The 27,540-nt window shown below is 40.4% G+C and overlaps 2 protein-coding genes across 4 annotated transcripts; one reads left to right on the forward strand and one right to left on the reverse strand.

Annotated features, from left to right (window-relative positions):
• The first annotated feature begins 9 nt into the window (after window positions 1–9).
• On the forward strand, window positions 10–1,442 carry LOC119746173. The gene is made up of 2 exons (XM_038222982.1): window positions 10–165; window positions 582–1,442. Exons 1-2 carry the CDS (start codon window positions 64–66, stop codon window positions 879–881), a joined length of 402 nt encoding a protein of 133 aa, XP_038078910.1. The 5' UTR covers window positions 10–63; the 3' UTR covers window positions 882–1,442.
• A 1,882-nt stretch (window positions 1,443–3,324) lies between these two features.
• Window positions 3,325–27,205, reverse strand: LOC119745514 (PR domain zinc finger protein 1-like). Of its 3 annotated transcripts, none has more exons than XM_038221898.1 (5): window positions 26,689–27,205; window positions 14,002–14,196; window positions 9,553–9,672; window positions 7,921–8,179; window positions 3,325–7,006 (listed from the first exon to the last, which is right to left on the reverse strand). In XM_038221898.1, the coding sequence occupies exons 1-5, from the start codon at window positions 26,719–26,721 to the stop codon at window positions 5,139–5,141; spliced, it is 2,475 nt and encodes an 824-aa protein (XP_038077826.1). In that variant the 5' UTR covers window positions 26,722–27,205; the 3' UTR covers window positions 3,325–5,138. The 3 variants fall into 3 exon arrangements, with proteins under 3 accessions (XP_038077826.1, XP_038077827.1, XP_038077825.1); XM_038221899.1 differs by lacking the exon at window positions 26,689–27,205 and adding an exon at window positions 21,679–21,877; XM_038221897.1 differs by lacking the exon at window positions 26,689–27,205 and adding an exon at window positions 16,756–17,025.
• Between the last annotated feature and the right edge of the window lie 335 nt (window positions 27,206–27,540).

Below are 27,540 nucleotides of genomic sequence, written 5' to 3' on the forward strand. Positions count from 1 at the left end.
CCATATATATATGCACGCGCTGAAGCGCCCTCTACCCTTGTCAGATTAAAATAATTTGCAACGATGGCGAGCAACTACTACTATTTGTCCATTGCTTTGGGCATGGTGTTCCTTGCTGCCGGTGTCACCAAAGTTGTTCCTGTTGAGCCTGCCTATAGCACCCAGGTGAGTGGTTTTCCAGCTGTTTGGACTGCGATTTTAATGTGTTTTTTTTTATGAAATAGATTGACCATTGGTCCTTCGTGTTTGCCAATATGCAGTATCGGACCACCACGCATACAAGTATAGAGGGCGCCCTTCCAGGCGTGTTATTGCATTAATTGCATTAATTGCATGATGTATTTTACTATTTATTTGGATTCTAACTTTTAAAAAAATGTTAGTTTGTATTTTATATTAGATTGGATAGAGTATTTTGTAGTAGACATGTTTAGATCGTTACCGGACACGGCCTATTTCAGCTAAAAGGCAAAGAATGCCCCCTTTGCCATCCCAGATTGCTTTCATACAATCGGATGTATGAAACAAAAATCAGGTGTACATACATCAACACCTTTTTGATCTGCTTTTTTTTCCCACAGGTGTCAGAATTTAACAGGTTCGTCAGGGTGTTCCCGTTGCAGTCTTTCACGGGTTACAAGCCATCGGCAGATTTGTACCGAACGGTGGTCGGCGTCTTGGAGATAACCTTCGGCGTGCTCCTGGCCTTCGGGAACTACAACTGGCACCGCTACAGTTCTTTCGTCTTGGTGGGCATCATGGGCGGAGCCGTGTACACCATCCTGGCCTTGTCGGACCCAATCCAGAACATCGTTCCTGCGGTCCTCATAGGCGCTCTGTTGGTGCTGCTGATCAATCGTGAGGGACGTCATAACTACTAGTACTACAGTGCGGAGTGAAACTGATGTCCATGAGAATGATGATTTGCTCCAAATCACCAAAATAAAATGTGTGTGCCAGTATAATAATGTCCCTAACATCACTTGAATGATTAACGTTTGCTAATTATATTTATAGACTAGTATTTAATTAATGGGTTTTCAATTTAGATTTCTCTCACCAAGACAATTTGTGTATCTAGATCTCTGTTCATGGGGCATTTTAACAGCATCAAAGTTTTCAAAGTGTATTTCATTGATTCAGGCAAAGAAAAATGTGAGCCTTGTGTTGCTCTATCGTCTGTTTATCATTCAAAAAATTCACCTGTATTGAAAGGTTTATTCTTCTACAATTTTTATCCCACAAAGATTCACTATCATTCAAAACAAGTGCGTTTTATTGGTTATGCTTTCCACTTTGATACATTCCCCTTTATAGGCGTAGCCAGCGTGGGGGTAAGGGGTGTATTTATCCCCCCCCCCAATATTTTTTAAAGACTGCCTTTTTCCATTCAAATGCCCTCTTTTTTACGGGCTTACTGTAGCTGCTTACCCCCCCCCCCCCCCCCAAAAAAATTTTTTTTATAAAGGGTGCCTTTTTTTTATAAGAAGTGGCCTTTTTTTCTGAACAAGTGCCCTTTTTTGAGAAGAAGTGTTGCCCTTTTTTGTGGCATATCCCGTTTTGGGTGCCTGTTTCTGAATTTTGCTCATGTATCGCCCTGAAACGCACCGTATATTGGCCGTAGGTGTGCATAATCGTCGGTTTTGAACACGGAGGTCAAGTGTCCGGGGGGAAAAAAACTGTCTACAAATGTTTTTACCCCCCCCCCCCCCCCAAATAAAAATGACCGTGCTATGCCACTGCCCTTTATATCTGGACGGGTACATGTACAAGTATGATGTATCCACAATTTATGCAATACGATGTTAAACTATAGTAAACGGCAGGGTTTCACTTTCAGCTGTTAACATTTTTACGACTTTTGTACTAATAATTATATGCATTAGCTTTGTGGATTTAGTTTTTATTTTTAACGGTATTTTTTTGTGGTACATGTTGTACATGTACGAGGTCAATAAATTTTGTATGCACTTGGACATAATTAAAATGGTGTGCAAATCTGTACTGAATATAAATACACACACAGTCAAGTAAATAAAATACTTTTGTAAAATTGAGATCTGGGTGGACTGGTGGTGTCTTTCTTCCGTATTTCTTGAAACTGGAGTTTCTTATTCATTGTTTGCATTTTCCTCAGCGTGAGCAACAATTGATTTTTGCTTTTTTGTGTGTTGTAAAACCATTTGCGTTGTAAAACCATCCCTCAGAAAGATTCTTGCATGTAGTCTGAGGGTGTGGCAAATGTATTTGAATTACAAAAACAGTTATGTAATGCTTACACTATACTGCGCGGATGAGGGGGGAAAGGACCGATTCGTGAAAAGGAACCTTTCAATGAAATCGGTTGGTTCGTTGTATGTTTAAAAAAAAATACACCAGTGCATGTTTAATACACCAGTGCATGTTAGTTCTGCTTGAACCATTGAATGGGATCTAGTTCTATTATATTCCCTTTTTGCAGTGGTTCGCCATAGCTAGGACGGGGTGAATTACGGCGATTTATTCTGCAGCTGTTATGTGGCCTTCCCAACATAGAGCCGTTATGTTACGGCTCTCTGATCAGTAACCGTGCATACCGCCCTCAACTTCCAAGTGTTCCTGAAACCGTCAAACGCGGGACTTGTTTTTAAATGCACAAAGTACAACACTTTCAGCTTCAGTCAATTTGAATGAATTAGCGGTTGGATATAACTATGAAGTCAGATATTCTGGCGTTACAAGAGTACAGAGTTGTTTTGTTGTTTTGTCATTTAAAATGAACGAAGTAATTAAAGTGAAGAAAATCTAAGAAGATCCAAAGGAGCGATTTTGTTTTTAAAAATGTGAGACAATGCAGTTTTGATTTTACATTAGGCCCGATAGTTGCAAAAGCCAAGTAACTTAGCTTTTTAGTATCGAGTCTCGATATCATTTGGCCCTCCCATACCCTTTGTGCGTTAAACAGTGCTCCTTAGGATTCCCTTCGAGACATTGGGGCTAAATTGGTGAAATAGAGGATCTTCGATTTGGATGGACAAAATTTAATGTGGGCCTATAATTATCGTCGCATTTTACACAATTTTCTCCACCAAAGGCCCGATCACTGATCGATCAAAGACCGAGATGAAGAAGGAATTGATGGCCAGAAAACAATGTGCAATATTATCTTCAACTTTCACAAAAATATGAAATCTATCCCCCGCGCTACCAAATCCCACCACGCCGTACCTCTCGCCCCCCCCCCCCCCCCCCAAATGGCTCTATGATCCGCCGGCGGCATCTAACCGAATAAGGTTTGGTGTGCATCAAACAGTAAAAGTATAGACGAAGATAAACGGTCACAGATTGGTTTTAAATAAAAACAATTTAATAAATAATTCGAAATTTGTAAGGCACAGGAATCGGAATTATTTTCAACTTTTAGCAGAAAAGTAGCAATACAATCGTAAACACCTGCCAATCAATTATATACATACGGTCATAAGGCACTTAATCAAGTGGGAAAATTGGTGGTAAATGTCAAAATTTGTTGATCACCGGCACCATGTTTTTTACATCCTCTACAAATTACATCAACCAGTATATAAAAGAAGTATACAAACGAAGCAGATCGTGTGGGGTCAACTGCAAATAACTTACTTAATCTGAACGAAATTTAATTCTTTGTTCTTTTATTGGCTATACTTTGACAGGTTCAATTTTTGTTCATCTGAGTATATGCCCTGTTTTCTCAGGGTAGTAATGTGGATGTTGAAAAGAAGTACACGTATAATTCTGAGTGAACGCGAAGACGACGTCCGACTTCATTTTGTTATGTAAATTACAACGTTGAACATTCAGCGTTCCAGTTCTTCAACAAAGGCCATCAACATGCACAAGATGGACGTTATCCCACGGTAGAATTAGAAGGCAAAAAAAATCACATTCAAAAACTGTGAATCGTGAATGAATGATTGAATGCTCCGAAATGCAATTGTCAGTCTGAAATGTATTAACAATGACAGATACACTGAACGGGCTTTGTGCATCGCGTGTCACTTTCATAATGTACGAAAGGACATGGACTTGGAAAATGAAAATGTATTACATGTACATGTACAAAGAAGGATAGTAGGTCCTATTCGTATGATTTTTTGTTGGCTTTAAATACAGCTGAATGAACTCGTATGATTTTTGTTGGCTTTAAATACAGCTGAATGAACTCGTTTAAACGAACTGTTTGGCATAACACACTTTCTAAATTTCAAATTTTCGGTGTGCAAGAAGTGGCTATCCTACGCAATCGTGGGTGTCTTCGTGCACAACGATTAATTAATAGACACAATTCCGTCGTCAAACCATTTTTCAAATTCATTGCAACCAGTTCATTTACGTCGCTCAATATACGAAGCTGATAGGACGAATGGAAAATAGTACTGCTGGATTGATATAATGCTAGAATACTGATTATCTTGTATCCTTCAGAAGCCAAGATCATTTCAAATCAACGAAGAGATTTACATTATAAAAATTACATAATGGAAAAAGAATCTCTGATAACTACATTTTTAAACTTATTGAAAGGAAGACACCGCCTTTTCAACTCTACCAGTACTTTTGTTCTAATCAAATTATAGTCTGAACACTCTATAGTTTATTTTAAGATACATAATATGTATCTGGTAAATACACATCTGAATACCAGGTGAAAAGGCTATGTAGGAAAGATATTGAATATTATTTCAAACATCGAGTACACTTTTTGTTCGTACTTTTATCGGCTTCAAAGTTCATAGTCGGAATACAAAATTAATCTAATCGAAATGGCATTTAATTTTCTTTGGTCTCTGAGTATAGTCTTGATTAATTAAGGAATGGTCTTAACTTAATAAATAATGAATTAAGGTCGATTATTTCAGAAGACGATCAATCAATAGTTCTTATACACAATAAATAATTAGGAATGTTAGTAAAATATAAATCAATCTGGGCAATCAACATTATTGGCTTTATGATTTCAATTGTCTGAGTTGCACAAATTACAATACCAAAGTTTCAAGAAACTTTTCCAAGATCCCTTTTAAGAAAGCACTCATACAACCCACTGATTTCCCGCAGTCAAAATAATAGAAAACTAAAGTTTCTGGTGAATCAATAACTGGGTGCAGTGTAGGCAGCATCTAACTACTCTGCACCGCCTTGCTTAAGATTTTTTGTACAACGTTTTCGATTTTGGTTGCGTGGGACTGAGATTGTATAACTGTACATTTTTCAAGTTTACATTTGATGTTTCCTTCAGAATTTTCCTTCTGTTTGTGAGCCGAATCAATCCCTACTGCCAACGAGTTATTGGTGTTGACTGTTGCTTCCCTTCTCGCATCTGTCTCAAAGAGTGCAGCGTCGTTGGGGCGGCCACTTTTCTCGCGATAACTGTCACCACTCTCGCGGTGCACGAGAGTGTTGACCTCTTCTGGCTTGTCTTGGGTGTCGTTGCTGTTCATAGGTGCCCTGTTGATGGGCACAAGTGGCGGGGGAGACCCCCTGACAGACGAGGGGCTTCCATCTCGAAAGGTGGTCATGGATGTTTGATCAGGATGCTGCTCTGTTACTCCGGAAGTCTGTGCATGAGAACCCTCTGGTAGAGATTCCTTCTCCTCACTGCTCTCCGAAGACTGTGATGGACTATCCTCCCCCATCTGTCCAAAATAATCAGCCACATCGGTGCTCACCAAATGACTCTGGTAACTCTGGAACTCCGTCTTGATCTTCTTGGCCGGCGATGGGGAACCCTCAGAAGAAGAAGAAGGAGAAGGCGAAGGGGAGACAGACAGGTTGGCCTCCTCAGAAGGGTCGTAGACGTAGCCCTCCTCGAGATGCGATCGCTTGTGGAGCTTCAGGTGGACGTATTGGGTGAACTTGGCCGGGCAGAGCTTACAAGTGTACGGTTTCTCACCGTTGTGGAGTCTCATGTGGGTCTTGAGGTTGCTGGTACTGCTGAAGCACTTATCGCAGACATTGCATCGGTGTGGTTTCTCTCCAGTGTGAACGAGGTGGTGCTTCTGGAGATGAGCATACTGTGTGAAACCCTTGCTGCAGACTTCACATCTGAAGGGACGCTCGCCACTGTGTACTCTGAGGTGCACTTTGAGATTGGAGAGCTGCCCAAAGACCTTCTTGCAAACGTTGCACTCGTACATGATTTTGCCGTTCTTCCTTGGCAGCTGATACTCCAGCGATTTGTGGCCATACTCGACGTTGCCAGAGGGCCTCTTGCGAGTCAGCTTATATGGTGAGCTGGACCCGTCTTCCTTCGATGTCTCCTGCTTGAAATTGGATTGAGAGTGGACGTCCGCGAATGAAATGGGCAGTGAGAAACTCGGCACACTAGTTTGGAAGAAATTGCTGAGGTGTGTCGCTGTTGCTCCTGGCGAGGAGTTTTTCGGGAGACTTGTGTCCTTGGAGAGATCATCACGAATGTCTGGTTTAGAAAGACGGGAATCAAAACCACGAGTACGGAGAATGGATGGAGATGGGATGATGCTCATACCGTTCTGCAATGGGGTTCTCACCAGCAAGGGATTGTACATATACTGGGGCAGGATGAATGGAAGACCTTGGTGTCGACCCACATGCATGGATATGGGTTGGGGGATGAGCACTCCGGCTTTGCTGGCTGCCTCGGCTACGTGCTTAGGGATCTGGTGGGCAGGTTGCGGCTTCAACTCGGCCATGTTCTGGGGCATTGCCCCGGCAGCACCTGTCTGTACGGGGGAAGTCTGTGGACTCATCATGGGATGACTGAAACCCGGACCCGAGGCCGGATTGGCCACGATGGCGCCGACCGGTACACCAATTGGCCGTTTGGTCGACAACCGCTCTGGGAAATCAACAGCGATGGCTGGTGTTGAGGACAGGTTTAGGACGGTAGTGGTTGCAGTTGCTGCTGCTTTGCCGGAGGAGGTGGTTCGTGGTGGCATGCTGAAGTCTAGTGCTTGGTCGTGTTTGGGTTCGCTAACAGGGGAGGCACTGTTCACTCGTGAGCTAACACCTGCAACGTTGAAGAGAAGATTAAAGAGAGAAACATTTTAGTGAATGTGGACCTGAGTAACATTTGCAGGGGGAAAATACATACACTGTATGAAAATCCATAAGATGAGCCCAAATGCACATTCCTTTTATTGCATTTCGTTTTCAACACAAGTGTACTAAACGTTTCCCAGGGGAAGAAAAGCAAAGTAGTTATAGTTAAATAATAACAAAAGCAAATAGTACAAAAAATTGAAATGAAAAGGAAAATTTGAAAGCCTTCAATTTTTTCCGAACCGTTTTATTGATATTTGGCGTCCCTGCAAGCGCCCTGCAGAATCTCCCACACTACAATTATTTGTATTTATTTGGCAACAGATGTCGTCGGAAAAGAAATGAAAACGAAACTGGCGCGATGCAGTCAGTGGCTGCGTTGGCTTATTTGTTATTGACTTAGGCCGATAGTCCCTCAATTTTCTCGCAGTTAAAATGAAATTAGAAACAATTTAATTGAAACTAATGAGTGAATCATCCCAAGGGATATGATACAGCGATGTCGTGTAGAGCCAGGTGCTGTTGATGTTTTCATCGATAATGAGCGAGAGGGGGCCCCTTGTTCAAACATGATTACTTCCTATAATGAGGGGAAAATATAGGCCAGGCCAAGTGACATTATGGTACGTCTGGGGAAAAATCAATAGTGTATAATAGGGCTCCAAAGAGAATTAGAAATTGAGAGGTTCTATGTTCCCGAAAATTAAAATAGACCGAGTATACTATGTGATGCCAAAATTAATGCTCTTTGGGAAGAAAATTGGAATGGGAGAATTTGTACCGAATATAAATAAATAGCCGTAAATAAGTGCAACAAGAAAACTAACAACCAAAAGATTAAAAACTGTATTCTCCACATCCAAAGTGGTCGAGTAACCTCACCTTTCCCGCCATCCCCAGCTGCCGTCTCCATGGCAACAGGCTGTTCCAATCTCCGCTGGAACTCCTTGCAGTACCACACCAGGAGCTCCGTTCCTTGCCGGATCGGCTTGACCGTGTAGAAGTAGATATCCGTGTCGTACTGGCAGGCCACAAGGTTCTGATCGCAGGCCGAGTTGGCCGGGTTGACGTGCCTCATCCAGTTGCTCTTGTGCGGATCGAAGCCGTCGATGTAGTGGATGAACTTCTGGGCTTTGTAGATCTGAGCAAAATGTTGAAGAAAATGGGAATGAATGAATGCTAGTTCTTTGAGGAAGCACATGAACTCGCACAGTACAGGAACAGTGTTGTTAGACCATCAATATCCGGTAAGAAGGAAATGACAAGACCATGCACAAGTCAGGCCACGAGGGATGAACATAACAAACGAATGTCTTTCTAAGGACTGTGTGACTTCTGATTGACCTGTGTGATGACTTGTGCAGATTTGTGATGGGCTCGTGAAGACGAGTGATAAACGAGACTAAAAGAAATACACTGCAGGACAGTACGTACCACTTGTAAGTTCACATGAAGTTGATATAAGCACATCAATTAGAAAGTACACTGTCTTTCACAGAAATGTTATTTCCCGGAGTATCAGTGATTGAAATACAATTCCGTATCACAGCAATAGGAAATTATCCAACAAGACATCCTATTTTATATCCGGGAAACTCTTCCGCAAACGTCATGGCAGCTTGGTTACAGTGAAATATACAGCCACAACTTTCACTACTACGGTGTCATGACCGGGATGTCATGGCCATCGTATACTTGATCAAGGGCGGATCGGGGGGGGGGGGCAACGGGGGCCATGCCCCACCCCTATACCCAAAAAGAAACCGTTTTTTTTTAAAGACGTCGCAATAAAGGCAAGCACTGCGTACACCACCACCTTTTCCTCAAAAAAAAAATGGTTAAAGTGGCCAGAAATTGCCTCGGATCGCACCACAGGGCACCTAGAATCCAAAAAAATTGTGTTCTGCGTCCGCCCTTGTACTTGATAATTGATCACAATAACACTTGCTCAGTCCAGCTGGATCCGAAAGTCATAGTTTAATAGGACATATGTACAAAGAAAATGTCAGTCAGTTATAGTCAGTCAATCAGAGACACAGTCAGAGAGGGGACAATAGGCTGACACTTGTAGTCCAGCAAAACAAATGACAACTGTATAGGCCAATAGTACAGCCTTATACAGTTGATTTAACTGCACTGTTTACTATACAATGTTAATATTGCTGCAATAACGTACTTGTATTTGTAAATATAAACGTTCGTCGTATGTTTCACCGATGTAGTTTTCCTTATGAGCTGAACTTTACTTAACGTCATTCAATAATTTGTTATGTATGCATGGCCCCAATGGAAAGCAGTTTTTAACTGTTTGGGCATACCCTGAGTAAACAAATGGAATAAATAAATACACAAAATATACAGATGATTAACAACAACCTTCTTTAGAAAAAAAACCGTCGGGTTACCGTCTTTATAGTGCGTGAGACATCTAAAATCTTAGCGTCGAAGACCGTGATCTGCAAGGGGGAATCTATTGTGCATCATGAGTGAATACCTATAAGAAATTAGTCTTACCCTCCAGAAGTATTTGCGATTGGCTTCTCTTGGCACCTCCTCCTCTCTGTATATCTGCCCTATCAAGGGTCCAAAACGCGTCCCCTGGGGGATATAGTCTCTCGCAACCACGCCCACAATCTGCCAAAAAAAAAAAAAACCACAACAACCAATTATATATTTTTCTACTTTTTGATACAAAGGGAAATTAGAAAATAAGTTTTAAATGAGTGAGTATCGTTTGCCAGCATTCTGCACATGCACACATTCATACATATACACTTCAATATGCTCACAACAAGTTCTGCCTTTCTTAACTTTTATCGAAACAAGGAAATGAAAAAACAAAACATGTAGTTGAGGGTTCAAACTAAAAAGGGGGACAATGCAGACCGTCATTTGGGTATATATAGCCCCAGAATTGAACCCCCAGGCTCACGGACTACACGTCGACAGTCGCCTGCAAATGAAATTGCTTAAATAACGCATGCGCTCTCTATTATGTACTCGGAATCGAGTATGGCGGTTTTAGCTCCCGGATGCGAACTTGAAAGTCTATTCAAACTTATTTTTAGTTCTGGACAAAAAAAAGAAAAGTACTTGACTTAATAACAAATTTAATAGGGCCTGGAGAAACAAACTTGCGTAGGCAATGGATACATTTATATGTTTGTTATGCCTATAAATAGTACATCCTTAAAGTGAAAAAGTATCGTACGTCAGTCGCTATGCAAATGCTTATGTCTGAAAGCGTGGAAATTGTGTGCACCGGTTTAGTCATACAAGTGTCTGCCTTTTTGTACATGAAGTATACATGTACTTTCTGATGGTAGTGTTTAAAAAAATACGTAAAACAGAGCAAACATCTTTTAGTTTCGGGCCAATAAATCCCAAATTAGCATTGAAACCGGGGCTGTCAGTGCTCAGCCATTGCATAAATTGATGAACTTTTATTTTTTAATCCTCTCAACAAAAGACATCATTGAGGCCTTGGGCTTCAGTGCCAATTTGAAATTCTTTAAAAACAAATTTTAAAAAGAGGCGAAAAAATGAGTTTTTTTCTTCATCTGTGAAAGAAGTTTGGGAACATTATTATCGCAATCGCAAGTTATGCTATGAAGCTCGACCAAAAGTGTTAACTTTTTGTGACAAAAGAAAAAAAACTCTCCAAAAAAACTTCTACAATTTTCAAAAACATTTTATCGACAAAATTATGCATCATTTTCGAACAAATCGTCTAACAGCGTGGCCTTGGTGCCCACTGTGTCCCCATTTTCTACGACCCTGTATCCCCCTTGTGTTGACCATGTTTCCTGATGGGCGTATTATAAATTATTTGACGTACCCCTGCAGCCCGAGACCGAAAGTATGGGGGCGTAGTCCATCTCCTGGAGGCACGATTTAAGAAACGAAATGTATGACGTTTTGTGCTGCGAAAATCGATTTCTACTGGACATGAACCAAAAGCGTTTGTAAGCGATTAGTCGGCGCACTTCCAGCCTGTACTTTTACAAATAAAAAAAGAGGGACCGCACATTGATATTTGTAGGTTGAACTCCAAACTGGAAATGTTTTGTTAATTGCTGAACGAATTGCTGGGCTTTCCAGAATGCTTAAATCTTTTGTAATAGTGGCACATTCAAAAGGTTTCCTGATAATAACCAATTGTTCAGAATTGAGGGTACTTAGTTGACGCCCCTATCAATTCACTTCAAGTTCATTTGAGGTTCATGCATCCGTGACAGGTGTACATGTATATTTTTAATGGACCTTATTTGCAGATATTTCCAGACTTTTTCCTCGGCGAGATCTATTGGACTGATAATGTATCATGTTAAGACAACTTCGTTCCTTTTTTTTCCGAGATGATGATCTAAGGTCCCTTCTCCGGCCGTAAGGACAGCGACCCAATGTATGGGCAATATGCCTGTTGAAAATTATACTGTCGTTTGTGTACATGAAAACATCTTCTTGAATTAACCTAAATCTATAAGCCGTTAAGTGAAGAGAATCTATAAGCCGTTAAGTGAAGAGAACACAATGAGGGTAGTATTTCAGTTCAGTCAAACCATGGAGGAAGGAATACTTACAGTTGATTATAATGAAAATGACAGTAAAGTATAAAACCCAGATGGACTGTTCATTTACGAGGCCACTGCACTGCAGCCGTTCGAGGTTTTTGTTGTTGTTGTTGTTTTTTTTTTAAATCCACGCCCTTCCGGGCGCCTACACCCGCCTATTGAACTTTTTGAATTGACGGATGACAAAATAGAAATGCGCAGTTTTACCATCACACAGAATTTGCACACGAACCGCACACATAACTTGGTTTCACTTTTGACTGCATCAACACGACTTCTACAATACAATGGGTATGCATAGGTGTTCAACGGTATACATAGAGTTTAGGTTGAATTAAATTCAATACCTGAACTCTACAGGTGGATACAAAAGTCCTTAATACTTTCGAGAACTCTCGATACGCACTATTGTCCGGTTATTGTGTATTTAAGTTCCTCGAGACAAACTAAACTGAATGTATTATTATTTTTCGGCTTTCACTTCCCTGTGTGAAAACAATATGTAGACGACGCCCATGAAGCATTTTCAAGTAATGTTAGCAAGATGAGTATGTGAGAAGTGCGTCTCTGGGTAGAAATCTGTGTCTAGACCGAGTTTAATGATAAGCCATGAAGTATATGAAGACAAGCTGAAAGACAGGCAGAGCTGACAAAGATGCAAGTTCCAAAAAGTGGGGCTGCTATACTTGTATTAAGTCTGCATTGTGTATCAAGTTAGAATTACACCATTTCATTGTTATTTCCATGACATGCCTTAGTACTATCTTTTTATAGCCAAGCTATGGGTCTCGCCACTAACTGTTTTAAGTCAACTCTTGCTCTTCTTTTTCTGATCGTCTACAGATTCGTCTTACTACTAATCTGACAAACTATAGTTGCACGGTCCATCTATTCTTGTCTGTCCTAGTTGCCTTATGGTGCCAACCGAGTTGCTCAAGTCTGTCACCAGTTGGTCTTTTGTTCTGTCATGGTGTGCCTTTCGTGCTCGTCCTCATGGTCTCAATACTAACCGAAGAGTTAATCATTTCAAAGGAAGCCAGTGCCATTTTATACCAATTTAGTACGGCAGATAGGTGATGGGATTGTGCCTTTGATGATTCAAGCATGGCATTTGGCACACAGCCAGATTATGTCATGAGAAAGATATTTGGCAAAAGGGTCATCGCAGATTTGTCCTTCTGAAAATTTAGAAAATTGCTTGTTATTCTACCTATTTTTTTTTCAATGGACAAATCTTGAGATGGGCCTATAGCCAAGTAAGTCATCATCTGTCAGTACTGAAGTAAACCTATTGATTGACTTCTGATAATAACATCATGCGATCCCGACTTGACAACAGTTTTAATACTAATACGCACGATTGTTTCGTCGTCCGCGCCTTACGAATTCAACTCGACAAAAATAAACCGCTTTCAAAAGTCAGAAAGATGGATTTTTGTATCAATGCGAGGGACCCCTGCAACAATCCCCTTTATGGTCATGTGCCGAATATTGCCCCTTGACTTGCGACACGCCTAGACCCGCTTTACATCAAAAGAGTCACCTTACAATATTTTTTTCATAGATTTATCCTATTTATTCACTCTCCCTCACTTGCCCAATCTCAAGGTTTCTGGTACAAGGAAGTAAACGGTCCACTTGTCGCTCAACAATGCATCGGTGGCTCGAGTGCTGTGCCAACAAAAGGATCTTTTGAAGTCTGGTGATCAGGAGGGGAATTCCCGAATATTTAACCCACGTGTAATTCGTTTTCATCACTCGAAAACAATATATCAATATCAGTTCAACTTTGATTCGAAAATTCCATCAGTATTTTGTAATGCCTGGATGTTTTCAGCAGAGTGGCAACGGCAAGAGGGTGTTATACTGCCTTTCCGAATCACTGAATTTCGAATGGAAACCTTGGCCAGATAGTATCTTTTCGAGTGTTTTTGTTTTAGGGTTACCCAATACTTAGGCCAAAAAAAATAGTTCTGCTTCCGATTACATGGCATTCAAAAATAGGGTAGGTAGGTAGGGACATTTTTTTGTGTACGGTCATAATTATGGAGGCGTCTGTGTGAAGTCAAGGGTAAAAGGTCGAAATTGATGGTTTTGGGTGTTATTTTCCTATTTTTTTCCATACAAAAATAGGGGTAGGGGCTGTCAGAATAGGGAAACCGGAAGCAGAAGTATTTTGTTTTTGGCTTATTATATAGTGTAGCTTTGTGTATTAGAACTCGTAGGCAAAAATGTGAGTATACATGTACTTTGTGAATGAGTTGGTGCAACAACCCATTTCTAGTAAGTCCTTATCCAAACTGAAAACTGAAAGAACAATGACAACATAATAGTCTGTCGTGCATTCACTCAAAACAAATGGAAATTTTACATTTCATTGAGCCCTTACCTGCCCATCCCTCTCCACGTATTTCAGATTTGCAGGCAAAGAGGCGGCGGCCCGACATTCGTCTGGTTCCCCCTGGCACGGCTTGTCGTTCACGACATAGATACATTTGGTCTGGTACTCCGCCTCCTCCAGATCCAACCAGCTGTTCGTATCGTCATCACAGCCCATCTTGGCACAGCGGTTGTAGTAAGACTGCTGTCATTAAAACCATAAGAAAAATGTAATACACATTAAAGAACCAAAACATGAATGACATGAAAAGAAAAATCTGGTCGGTCATTGTACTTTTATACACTTTTGCGATCAAGACAAGGTTTACCGTCAACTGGGATAACTTTGGCAGGTTTTTCTCCTCTAATAAATACATGTCCAAAACATGAAAAGCTGAACATTTTTCCTCTTGTACTTTTTTTTTGCCCCTGGACCCTAATCTGTAACCTAATAACAACAACATTTTGTTCGTTTCTACGAACAGGATTGTGAGCCTCCCGGTGTGCTGCCAACGTTTCCCCGTATATTGGGGCAACTTTATTTTACTTTGACAGGATATTGGAATTGAATGAAATCGATATTATTCACAAAACCTTTAATAACAAACATGATATTTATAACCTTTGAAAAACGGAAATATTCTGCTTAGGAAATGACCTTTGTAGAATCTATTTTCTCATAAAATGGTCAGTAAAGCCGCGCAATAATAATGCATTACTGGGTACGGCTTCTGCCAAAGTTACCAAGGATGCCAAAGTTACCCCCTGTTTACGGGGTATGAATCTTGTTTGAAAATGCCAGTTTCTGTGAGCATTTTCTTCTAAACTGCAAAAAAATAAGTATTATGTATGCAAATGATTTCATATGACGCCTGACGTCATTGAGTGGAATAGTCATCACCTTCCACTAATGATCACAGTTTGAAGTGTTATTGGTAGCGTTGTTAGCATGGAAATAAAGATCTATGTATATTTATTTTTTATTTTATTTCTTTCTGGTTATGTAACCAAGGATCCCGGCTCAAAAGTACCCTAGGCACTATAGCCCGAAAGCCTGAAGAAACCTGTACTAGAGAGAAGACAATAATGAGACGAAATTACAGTTTTAGAGGTGGGAGGAAAAGCCCACAAGAATATTCTGAGGAAAACCTACGGAATCAGGTAGGGACTGAAAACCCAATCCACATATTGGCCCGGGCGGGATTCGAACCCGGGTTACAGCGGTGGAAGGCGAGGAAAGTACCGCTACTCCCCAAAATACACAACAGGTGATCGAAGAGCTGAAGCTACGACACGTTTGGCCGATACATGTGCACTTCCAATCACATATAACCCACACGGGAACTTAATTAATTCAATTTCAAACCCAAACAGGAGCAACATAATTTCCTTGATTTGTTTCACTTTGTAACAAACCATATGTTCTACAAAGTGAAAAATAAGTCTACACCATCAATTAAAAATGGAACCAAAATTTACACTAAAATTAAATGGATGTTTGTTTCTCAAGCGCAGCATTTATTTCTGTATTATCAACCTGTTGCAGTGTTGACACGAGCAATAACGACGTTGCAGTTTCCCTTTCCGAAAAAAACCCACAAAACACAAAACAAATAAAACACAGAACTTTGCTACAGAACAAAATTCATATGAGTATGGCGCGAGACCGTAGGACTAGCAGCTGTTCTTTTTTGTCCTTTTTTTGCGTCCTCGTTCTTTCCGCAGGGTGAACTTGGCCCACAGTAAACATCCATTAATTATCTGACCCAGTTATTATACACATGTCACATTTTTTACAGTTTAACAATAACATCTGTAAATTGTAATGAAAATACTAAGGTTAAACTAAATGTACACTTTATACCGGACCGTTAACATTTTGGTATGAGGCGATGAAGAACCAGCTGCTCCGCGACAAATAGATAATTGTTTTTATCATAAGACCTTTACACATCTTAAATAAATACTATTTAGAATAGAATACAGTTTTTCTAAGAATACTTAGAATGCTAGTCTGTACTATTTTCTTTGTAAAAACATGAGTCATTTTTTCCTAGTATCTCTCAGAGTGCATCTTTTAGGCTACTAATGTGCAAATCTGCGGACATGGTCTCACAATGGTTATTTCACAGAAATAACTTTTTCCCCATGTATTTCATGCAGAGATTTACAATTTCTTGAGAATGAAAGCTTCAATGAGAATTCATCAAAAGTCAGTGAATTTCCCTTCTCATCCAAAGTGAATTTCTCTTCCGAATCTCAATCATCAATGCAGTCTCAATCAAAGTACATGACAAGCCCTTCGCATGACGCAAAGCTGCTGCTATACTCGAAATCTGCATGGTCTTGCGATTTGACCTATGTACTCCCAATAATTAGATGCGATCGCAGTAATATAGATTTAACGCTCTTTCCCCGAAAGTTGAGCATCGTAACATCCCGAGAGCTGCAAAGAAAAACAATCCACGGAAAAAGAATCTCGCTGGCAAATTATGAATGATATATTTTCCACTGCCGTAGTTTTTTTTTACCGGTTTTCAGCGTCATCTTCTTCCAAATCATTATTCAAAGGAGCATGTATTTCTCGATGCTTAATTTACCTGGCGCGGTGTGCGTGGTCTCGTGCTCGGCGACAATTTTAGCACAATTGAGTTAAAATCATGTATAAGTCTCTATTATATCTGCCGTGAGCGCTACCGGCTACTTGTGTACATAACCAATTACATGTAATTAACAGCAGGTGTATTTTTGTGCGTATGCCTACCTGTTTCTGAATCATGTCTTCATCGATTTGAACAAGACGAATCACTTCCGAAGTTTCTTTCCCCATGACCAAACCGTGTAGTTCAACAACCACTCTCCTCTCGCCAAGTGCAGAAAATTCGCCCCTTGTACACACATCGCATTCAATTCACCGACTAGTTTCGGGTTTTGCAACACACCTGGCTGGGATAGTTCTTCTATTATCGGAGGGAACATTTCCGCCATCTCGTCATATCGTAACCGGAACAAGGGGAAATTTTGCCAGCGACCGAAATAAACTAAATACAATGGGTGACTCTCGGGTCTATTGTACAATCTTGCACGCCTATAACGTGGAAAACTTTCACATGGCATTGTCAACCACATCACGCGTTCTGAATGGCCCTCGGAGGCCCGTGCTGTCGACGGCTGTTCATGGTGCGAGTAATAAGTTTCACGAAAAAGTTAAGTGTATATTTTTACTTTATTTGTTTACATCTGAAACATTTCTCGATAATGTCCGTTTTTAGAGATCATTGCTGTATAAAGAATAAGCTGAAATGAAGTTGAATTCCTAATCATTAGAATTTCTTCCACCTAGCTGCATGTGTGTTCAGAACTATCCCTAAAATCCACCAAAAACACCCTCAATTTACATCGCTATATAGTTTGAGGCCATTTGTTTTTTAAAACAATTTAATGACCCCAAACTCATTTACTTGCCCGGAGAATTGAAAGCTCTCCTAATACTCCATTCAACGGGGAGAAACTTACGGGATCAATTCAGCATTACACACTGACCATCCGTGATATATAATGGCTATCCATTAATTAAAAAGCGAATCCCTGGATCAACCCATACCATATTGTTGATGATATTTTTTCAAAAGTTCACTTTTCCTTAAGGATTCACGACAGTGTAGTTTGTGGTGATGGATTTATTGTAGTTTGTGGTTTCCATCAATGTCATGTTATATATCGGTTCATAATTGGGGATTGTCATTGTGTGTATAGACAGCATGTGTTCTACTTCAATGAAATTATTAGAATATTCACAGAAATAAAATCTGAAGATCAACTTAAAGGAATAAACATTTTATAGATGTAAATCTATAACATGATCTAAATAACACCATCCTAAACTTGTTGATTCCTTCCACAAAGTATACTCGACCCTTCAAGCAGGCGGCAATATTTTTTTTCTTTCCAAAATTGATATAAATCATCACAAACGGCACAAAGCAACCAAAAGTAACGAGGGATCCCATCTGTTCGCCAATGCCCGACTCAGTCGAGTGTATAACTCGTAAAAGTTTATGCTAATTTTAATTTATGCTGTTTTGTTCAACGGCGGATAATGGGCAAAAGTAAAACGTTCACTTTGGATATACATCCTGTTTTGCACAAGATTTTAAACACAATGCTCTTTGTACAGTTCCATATATTCAGTTTCTATAGGATTATTCTTCACGTTGAAAAAATGTTCAGCTGCCTTTTTCCCTCAACAGCAATGTAAAACAGAAAATAACATGCGTTATTGGGACCTGTAGGTTGTCAAGTGACGATATATTAGTACCTAACAATTGTACCGGTAAAACACCGATTTATTTCATTTTAAGGATTGGATAAGAAACAAATGTATTAATAAATATTCCAAAGAGATGTTTTATTCAATTCTTTGGACTTCAAGTCTGCAAAAGATAGCCACCTTTTATAACATTCGCAAATACTGTTATACTGAAGATTAGGGTTATTTTCATTGTAATTCTAAGAGAGTACAAGCCAAAAAAAATTGTTGTTTTATTGATGTCTTTTTATCAAGGATGGACAACTATTTCCTTTCAGTATTGTCGACATGTCTTTTGTTCTATTGACAAGCAAACTCCAGCCATGATTCTTTTGTAAACAGCTTTAAAACGAACAACTCCACTTCAAAAGACGTGCCGTCCGTTCTGAGATTTCAAGAAACATAGCCGACGTCCCTTGTTGCTTTTTCTTAAGATGCGGCCCGCAACAAAAGAGCCGAACAAAGTCAATTTGTGGTCTCTACTAATCCTCTATCGATACCATTGAAAGTGGATCCTAATCCCCTCCAGTCCAAAGAAAATCTGTTTGAGTGTACGTGTGAAAAAGCTTGTAAGCAACTACTCGAGAAGGTTTTTTGTTTCTGCCCGACAGAGCATTTTTATGATAAGCTTAAGAACTTGACCAGAACTGGTTTTTAGCACTTGGCGGCCAATACAAAGTGAAGGTACTTAAAAGGACTTGTTTTGTTTTGATCAGAGTTTCTTTTTCAAATGATGACAAATTTGGGAATACAGTTTTTTTTCGATAGCATCTCTTAGAATAACGCTTTGCAAAGCCATGCCAACCAAACCCTTGAACATTGGAATTTACATAAAAATCACTTGTTTGTTTGTCATGGTACCAGTGCGTTACTTGTGCCCCAAAATATATTTACAGAAAGTTTCATCCTCTCCCTAAAGTCAAGTTCACCAACAGTTTAAACACCCAAACCCGACCACTTTCAGAGAAAGAAAACACAGAAGCGCAATTGGTCTATTCATCGAGTTGGTATAGCCTTCTATACAAGGCGCCTTGTGCGCCTGTCCAAAGAATCCTGGGCTTTCAAGAACGGTTACTCAGCTAACACTTCATGAAAAGAAGACCCTATTTGCACATGGGATAACACCGTGATCTGTATGCCCAGCTAAGTTTGCCAACCAAACTTTTTTGTCCCTTCCGATTAATAAAAAAATGACTTCATACTTGCTGAACCGTCTGATATCACTGCCGCGTGACACGGAACAATATCACGGGGATGTATAATGAGATGACTGTTTGAACTATAATCTTGAACTTTGAAATGATGGAATAGTGAAATCGCGTCGGTGATCACGTAGCAGACACTGACTACGTGCGCAGAGACAAAAATTCTTTTACACAAGAATAAAAGGGGGACTGAAAAGTGATGATCGTTATCTTGCCCAATTGAGGCAAAGTTGATATTTCTTCAGTACGAAATGAGCAAAACATGGGTAGAGTCACAAATTTGACCAACCAACCAACCCCAACCCCCTGATAAGCCTGGCACAGTACCAGGAGGTGAGCGAGTGCCTAAAAATAAAAGTGGCGTGTTGCGAGAAAAGGGGAACAAAGTCTGACTTTTACCGACGAGGACAAGTATTGTCCACATTGGTGATGATTCAATGCGCGCGCACCCAAGCGGAGTATAGCAGGATTACATAAATAGGCCCATTGTAAATGAACCTTAAAGTACCAACAAAACGATTGAAATTTGAAAGGGGAACTTATTCGGTTTTCCTTTCTGAGAAAATTGTGTTTAACTTGAGTAATTTACTATTCGGGTAAAAAAAGTTATGCAATCGGTTAGGAAATATTCAGCATGTACTTCTTTTAATTTCAGAAAGTTTGTTTATGGCGACATTTCTATATCTTACAAAAATGGTCTTGAAAACGGTGGAATAGAAAAAAATCAATATGGTTAACACCAATGTTTTAGAAAGGTAACGAGATATCAACTAGTCGTTGTTTTTTAAATGAAATCTGCTAATGGTTCTCCGGAAACCCATGAAATTTTGTTTTTCAAATTTCAGAAACACTGAACATGGCTTCAATATTAAATTTAGTCCATTACGTCATGCAAAGCCTGCCATATAACCCGAACACGAATGACCGCTTCCTCATTCCACGAAGTCACATAGTCACAGGTGCAAAGTACAAAACGGGCATAACTAAGCCATTACTCTTCTAAATTCTCGCGTGTGTCTCTGAAATTCAAGCAACTCGGGTACTTTCCAAGATTTCAAAATTGGTGTATCGTAGTTACATAGAAGGAAAGGTCTCTTTGTATCTAAAAATTGGGAATGCCCTTTTATTTTTCGGCGTACACTGTTTTGGTACACGGCTTTGGAATTTAGTGTTTGTATATAGAAATTCAGACTGTTTACGGTATTTTACAGGAAGTCACTTTTCACAATGGTTTTGCCCTGCGGGCTGGAAATAAATTTCATATCAAAACTCCAGATTTCAGAGGAATGCAGTTCAATGAAAATATCGTTTGACCAATAAAAACTCTGCGGTTCATTTAAACGAAAATGTGAGTAAGGTTTGCACGATTTGACCCAAACATGGTTTCCAAATCCTCATTGTATTTTGAACATAGTTTGGCATTTATACATGGAATAGAAATGTAAACGCCCTGGAATCCATAATACTTATTTACAATCACCCATTTAAAAGCAGAGTATGCATTTCCGATGATCTTTCATTCATAAACTATGATGCAAGTACCTGGAAATAACTTTTCATTGTACCGATCGAGTGGTTTTCTTCCCAATTCAGAAAATGTTTGGGACAGAGTTGTAGACGCCACAAGTCATCACAGATCATCACAAGTCAATCTGAAGTCAATGTCTTTGTCACTGTTCGCTCTCCGTTAAACTTGTGACTTGTGACCCGACTTCTGATCCGACTTGTGATGAGTTGATTAAACCACAAAACGATGAAAAGAACGTTGGTTTGTATAAGCACCATAAAGTGTATTTTGGGACGGAAAGGTAACGAACAAAATATGTAAATGTCAGGAATTATTCTTCCATAAAAATGAACCCAATTTTTTTTTTAAAGTGACGAAGCAAAATAGGCAGCCACTGCGTACACCACCATCTCTAAACAAAATTGTTAAAGTAGTCAGAAATTGTCTCAGATCGCACCACAGAGCATCTAGAATCCAAAAATTGTCCAGGTCCCTCAAGCGGACCCCGAACCCCACCCCGTATTTTTTTTAATCAGCCTTTTTGGGGAACAATTTTGTCCCCCCCCCCCCCACTCAAAATTGTGTTCTTGATCCGCCCTTACATAATTATTACACATGCGAAGTATGTCTCTAACAACGGTAACATTAAAACGCGGTGTAGCTTACCAGAGAAATTTCAGTGTTCACATCAAACTTGCACTGGTCCAAGCACAGACTATAGACGCAGACACGGGTATAGGTAACTAGCGAAGTGAAAGAAACTACAGGAATGGGGCGTAGACTAGAAATGACTGTACACACCGAACCAGTGAAATCTGGTTGGACTGTACACCCCGTGTCCTTATCACCCGTCCCGGCATCCTTGTAGTGTTTACCGAAAGTTAAACATCAACTTCGCTTTTAGAAAACAATCGGTCGGGTTCACCTTTCGAAATTTTACTAGGTCCTCTGCAAACACGCTCCGGCTCTTTTTTTTAACGAGTTTACACTTTGATGTTTGCTTTGTATTGGCACAGGGCGCGGGGAAAGGCAAAGTTTACAACCGTTTGGGAAGATATAAGCTTAGCCTACTACCGGGACAACGGTCGTAAACTTTCGAAAGTTTGATTTCGCGTTGTGAAATCATTGTCAGTGTGTTTTTTATCATGAAAATGTTGGCTGGTACGGAGTTGGAATCCTGTGACGTTTGCGGTGGGGTGATTTTGGTGATAAGAGCCCGCGCCGATGTTTGCACAGCTCACGGTATGACAATCTTTATGAAGGATTTCAAAGATTGGTTATCAAGACCAGCCGAGGTTTGGCAATGGGTATACATGTACAGTGGTTTTCCCCCCGTGCATTGGAATTCGCCCTGCCATCAACAAATCACGCTAAATCTTCCTATTGGTGAAAACAAAATTATTTAAGACCTTGTGGTAATACTCTTTGTCTTATCGCTTTGATCCGACGGCGCGGCACTGAAGGCAAAAACACACACTAATTGATCCTCTAATGACGAAAATATTTGAACAAGATAAAAGTATAAGTGGGTTATCAATTGGTTAATTGAAAATGTGGGTTGGAAAGCCCGATGTATAGAAGAAAGCAAAAAAGCACGCAATCTAAACGCACAGCATGTAGATTAATTCATAACACGACTATGTACACACATGCATTTTTTAAAGTTTAAATGGTACAAACTAGTGATCCCGTCCAATTACTTTGACCCGGTAAAGTTAAGAGCAGGGTTAAGTCAGGCACGGTTTCCCCCTTAAAAAAAAAATCGATGGAACAAGTTATCCACCCCGTTTCTCACTCATAAATACGGTATTATTCTGCATGTCGCCCACTAATACGTTTATTAGCAGCGAATCAGCTACACGTTCTGAACAATGCATCATTTCAAACGAAATGAAAACACGTGGTGTTCGGGATATCAGAAGATCGAGGTTATCCGAATGAATTTAATGAACAACACCACACCACGGTCCTGTCTCAAAACGGCGCATTTCAGCCGTGACCGCTTGACACAATAAATTTGAACTGGGCTTGAACTTGGCGTGATCAGTGTCTCTCTGTATGTTGTACGATTCAGCTTCGACAAATAGAAATGCGGGCAAATTGACGATTGTCTAGCCAGAACGACACCTGGCCTGGAACAAAGAAACATACTACACTCCATATGTTTTTTTTAAAATAGAACGATGAGAGACTTTTTTCACCAAGCCGTATTTGCTTGCTTCCCATCATTTCATATTGACGAAAAGTGTTTCAAACCACACTGCTTCTCTTTCACACGCGCTGTGGCCTTTGTTTAGTTTTTTTTTATAGGTAGGCCTATCGGTCTAGTTAATTGTCCAGTGAACAAAATATCTGTTGTTCTTTAGGATCCATTGAAGTGTTTGAACTAGTTTCCCGATTTTTTTTACCGGGTATAAAGCTAGACTAGCGGGGACGCTAAACATTTTTTTTAATTTGACAAGTGATCCATCCATGGTTGTGTATGTGCTGCCCTTTACTTTTAGGCCAACATGTATTTAGATAATTTCAACAGATTTGACATCTGTGATATCCAACGTTGTCTTTCAAGAATTGAAATTCCATAAATGTTAGGGTGTTGTGTTTTTGTATTCTTTGTTGAAACTCTTGTTAAAGTTATGATTATTTAATGTCTGGCACTTTTATAAATTTTCAAAGATAGCACATATGGAAAATGACTAGCTGTATAATGGCTTCTGACTAGCGCCTCTTGAACAAACTTGACTAAATGGGGAGCCGCCAACATAGGGCTGGATAGCTCAGTTGGTAGAGCACCTGAACGGTAATTCGGCATGTCAAAGGTTCAAGCCCCCAGTCAATTTCTTTGTTCAACCTTAAAAGGCTTAAAATAACTTTCACGAATGATAAGCATGACCAACAAAATGACATGAGAAATCAGACGGCGAAAATGGTGTACGGGAAACGCAAAACGATTTATTTCCCCAGAAAATAACGACCAAGTGTGCGAACCTGTAACTCTCCACTGTTAGAAAAGGGGATCAGGTTGGCGTATAGCAGAACTTTCCTCGCCTTCCACCGCTGTGACCCGGGTTCGAATCCCGCCTGGGCCAATAATGTGGATTGGGTTTTCAGTCCCTACCTGATTCCGTGGGTTTTCCTATAAAATATCATTCTGGGGTTTTCCTCCCACCACAAAAACTGTAATTTCCTTTCATATCTTCTACCAAGGGACCCCACTGGAAGTAATAAGTCGAGAGAATTCCGTGGGCTATCCCTGCCAATTGCTGAATAATTACAAACAACAAAACAAACAAGGCGCAATGTGCAGCCCTCGTGTGAGTGGTGCAAAAAGTAGACAGTGATTTCATCACGGCCCCTTTTCTGTCTGCATTGAGCAAGTCATAATTATCAAGTAGAACTTTGCCCCTATTATACCCATACATTAATATCACGATCATGTGAGCAGGACGTTTTTCCTTGACTCTTCACATGTTTAAATTCCAAGGTTATGTACATATCACCACTCTCATTGTATGACTACTAATCAGGCGACCTTTGGGTCCCAGGAAGTTGTTTTCTTTCCTCAGTGTGCTAGCTCTTTAGGCTAAAGGTGTAATGTTTTAGGGTCACTTCTCTACCTAAGCTCGTTGATGACCTTTGTACAAAAATGTATATGATTTCTTTGAGCACTGATATTGGGTAAATTTAAACGTGACTAATGGTGAATAAACATGACTCGAACGGACGGAAGGAACATTCATCGATTAAAGCTATACCCACATTGCTTGCATTTCCGTCTTAAGGTTTTAGGAAGGTATGGCGCGGTAAAATCCCGTCTATCAGAAAAATAATTTAGGTGATATGTTTGAACTAATTGTAGGTACGGCGTGACAGCGAACAAGCCAGCGTCGGATCTATGGGAAGGTTATGGGGCAAGCCCCCCACCACCACCACCACCACTGGGCCGTAACAAAATAAGAAATTCATGTAAAAAACAAAACGTCTTCGTGCCTGCTGACCTCCCCCGCTCCCCTTTACAGCTAAACCCCGACAACATAACCTGGATCCGGCCGTGATAGCAACTACTTTCAGGCAATCTCCAAGAAGAAAGCGACAACTAGACATGAGTTTTACATAATGTTGAGGAAGTTGCAAAACCTGTGCGACGAAAGTGTATTTGCTTGGATTGCATTCGGTTGCCTCCAAGTTGCCAGTGAAAGTTGCCTCGTGTGACTTGACCCTTACTCAATAGCTCATGTTTTATAAGCACTGAAAATGTACTGACAATATCAGTGGTAATCCAGATTTGGCCAAAGAGGCTGGGGGGCACAGAGGTGGGAGCTAGTTACAAACAGCTTCCAAGGACCCTTGACTTGAGGGCCACATGTTGAAGACACGCCCCTCAAGAGGGATCCGGAGCATGCTACATGTGGAAAATGTGAATCCGAGATACTTTTTACTTTATTCTGGAAAATCGTCGGAGAATTAGGGTATAAATTATCAGCGGCTTCCCAAAGGGCGAGGTATAAACCCCTACTCCTCCTTCACAGATTCCACGGTCGTGACTTATCCATTAATACAATTGTTATGGACTGACCTCACACTAATGGACCGTTTTAATTAAAGCAGAAGCCGCTATTGTCACTGTTAAACATCGCGTTAATCTTGCCCGGACCTTATGACCGCTTTTGTTTCGGTCTGTGGACGGGCCGCACAAAACAATTATGGCCATGTGGCCATTTTTGTTATCTCTGACTATTCAGTGTTAAATGGCCTGGAAAAGGAGTTTTAATATTGGTCAGTTGCTGGTATGTTAAAAGAGCAGTGCTGGATTAAGGGCTAGGTTTGAGAAATAATATAACTGTAAGCTAAAGGCACGAACAGAGTGTGCACAGAAAAGTGTAACATTCAGAAAACAAATAATTAAGACTGTTTAATGTATTTTCTTCAATGTTATTATATATATATTAACGCCTGACTATTTCTCAGTACACTCCTTTTTACATCATTCCACTTGGGTCCCGAGATCCAGAAATGCAATCAATTAGGTGAAAGGGTGTAGATTTACTTGGGCCACTCTCACTTGGACATGCCGAATCGCGGTTAAGCATTGAAGAGGCATTGAAAATGTATTGAAGTTGCGAACATCACATGTGAGAGTGGCCCAAGTAAAATGTACACCCTTTCACATGGATCTATAGGTACCCAAATGGAATGGGGTAAAAAGGAATGGATTGAGAAATAGTCAGGTTTCATGTAATATATAATTTCATTGAAGAAAACTTTTGTTTCTGAATGTTGCACTTTTGTATATTTCAACATTTGCAATTGCCCAGAAACGTACCTACCGATTTAACGGGGGCAAAATGCTTGCTCAAAGTGAAGATAGGACTGGACCGCCTGAAATTGTATCATTCGGAGAAAAACATCGCTGAAGGTGGTTGAAGAAAGTGTGCCACGGGCGCATTTTATTTACGTGCGTTAGCAACGAAATCCGGTTACGAGACCCCAAAATTGTGTAGTACGTTTTCTCTGTTTTCCACGGAGCTGAAATTTCAACAATTTACTCGGTTACCCACCCTTAATTTTGAGCAATTGTGTTGCTTCAAACGAAAAAGAAAATGCACAAAAAGAAAAAGATCCTATATACCTCTAGACCGAGACTTTTTCACTTTTCAGTAAATAAAAGCCACTTACCTCATCGAAATGAGCTCTCCACCAGGGATGCATTCTTTCAGTTTGCAGTGGGCGCCACAAAGTCGACCCAGGTCCTTTTATTCTGGTACTCTCAGCCTACCAACTCCTGTACAGTGACTCGCCAAGTAGATGCGGTGCTCTTATGTGTTCAGTTCAGCCCACGGACCGTACTGGCGTACGACGGCCGGTTTTGAACTCGGTGCAAAAATACGAAGTACACGTGCAAGCACAGCAGTCCACCCACCACAGATGGCAAAAGCTCATCAAAAGATAATTAGATGCAAAAGCTAACAATCCCGCCTCGTTTGAAATAAAGCCTGTTTTACTGATTCCTGCTCGAACGACTGGGCAATATAACCTGTGTCAAGCATGATGTGTGCAGCGTGTTTTTCTACTATTTTCCCACGCAGGAAATCCTTTTATAGTGTTTTATGTTCTCGATGTGATCAGGTAGGCCTACAATAGCAGTAGAACACCAAAGCATTATCAATGAAGGTGAGCGGTTGCGGTTTTCCGGTAGTACTATCCGGATAAATGAGAACACAGTCAAAACGTACCGTGTAATATGAATCAAGCTTGCCGCGGAAGTTAAAAAGGGAAAGTTGTGGGGTGACTCATGCATTTTTCGTACTTGACCTGGGTATTATTAGGCCCGAGTCATTTTGTTTACACCACCTTTCAATGGGGGAGGGGCATAAGGGGAGGTGGGTGGAGGTGGAGGGGGGGGGCATCTGTCCAGTGTGTTGAACTCTAGCCTTGTTAACAGTTGTGCCCTTTGAATACCTTGTACGTTGAAGTACACTCAATTTTGAATATGCGCGTCCATCAAAAATGTTATCACCATTATTAATG

This window comes from Patiria miniata, unplaced genomic scaffold (assembly GCF_015706575.1).
Source record: "Patiria miniata isolate m_02_andy unplaced genomic scaffold, ASM1570657v1 HiC_scaffold_7, whole genome shotgun sequence".
NCBI classification, from domain to species: domain Eukaryota; kingdom Metazoa; phylum Echinodermata; class Asteroidea; order Valvatida; family Asterinidae; genus Patiria; species Patiria miniata.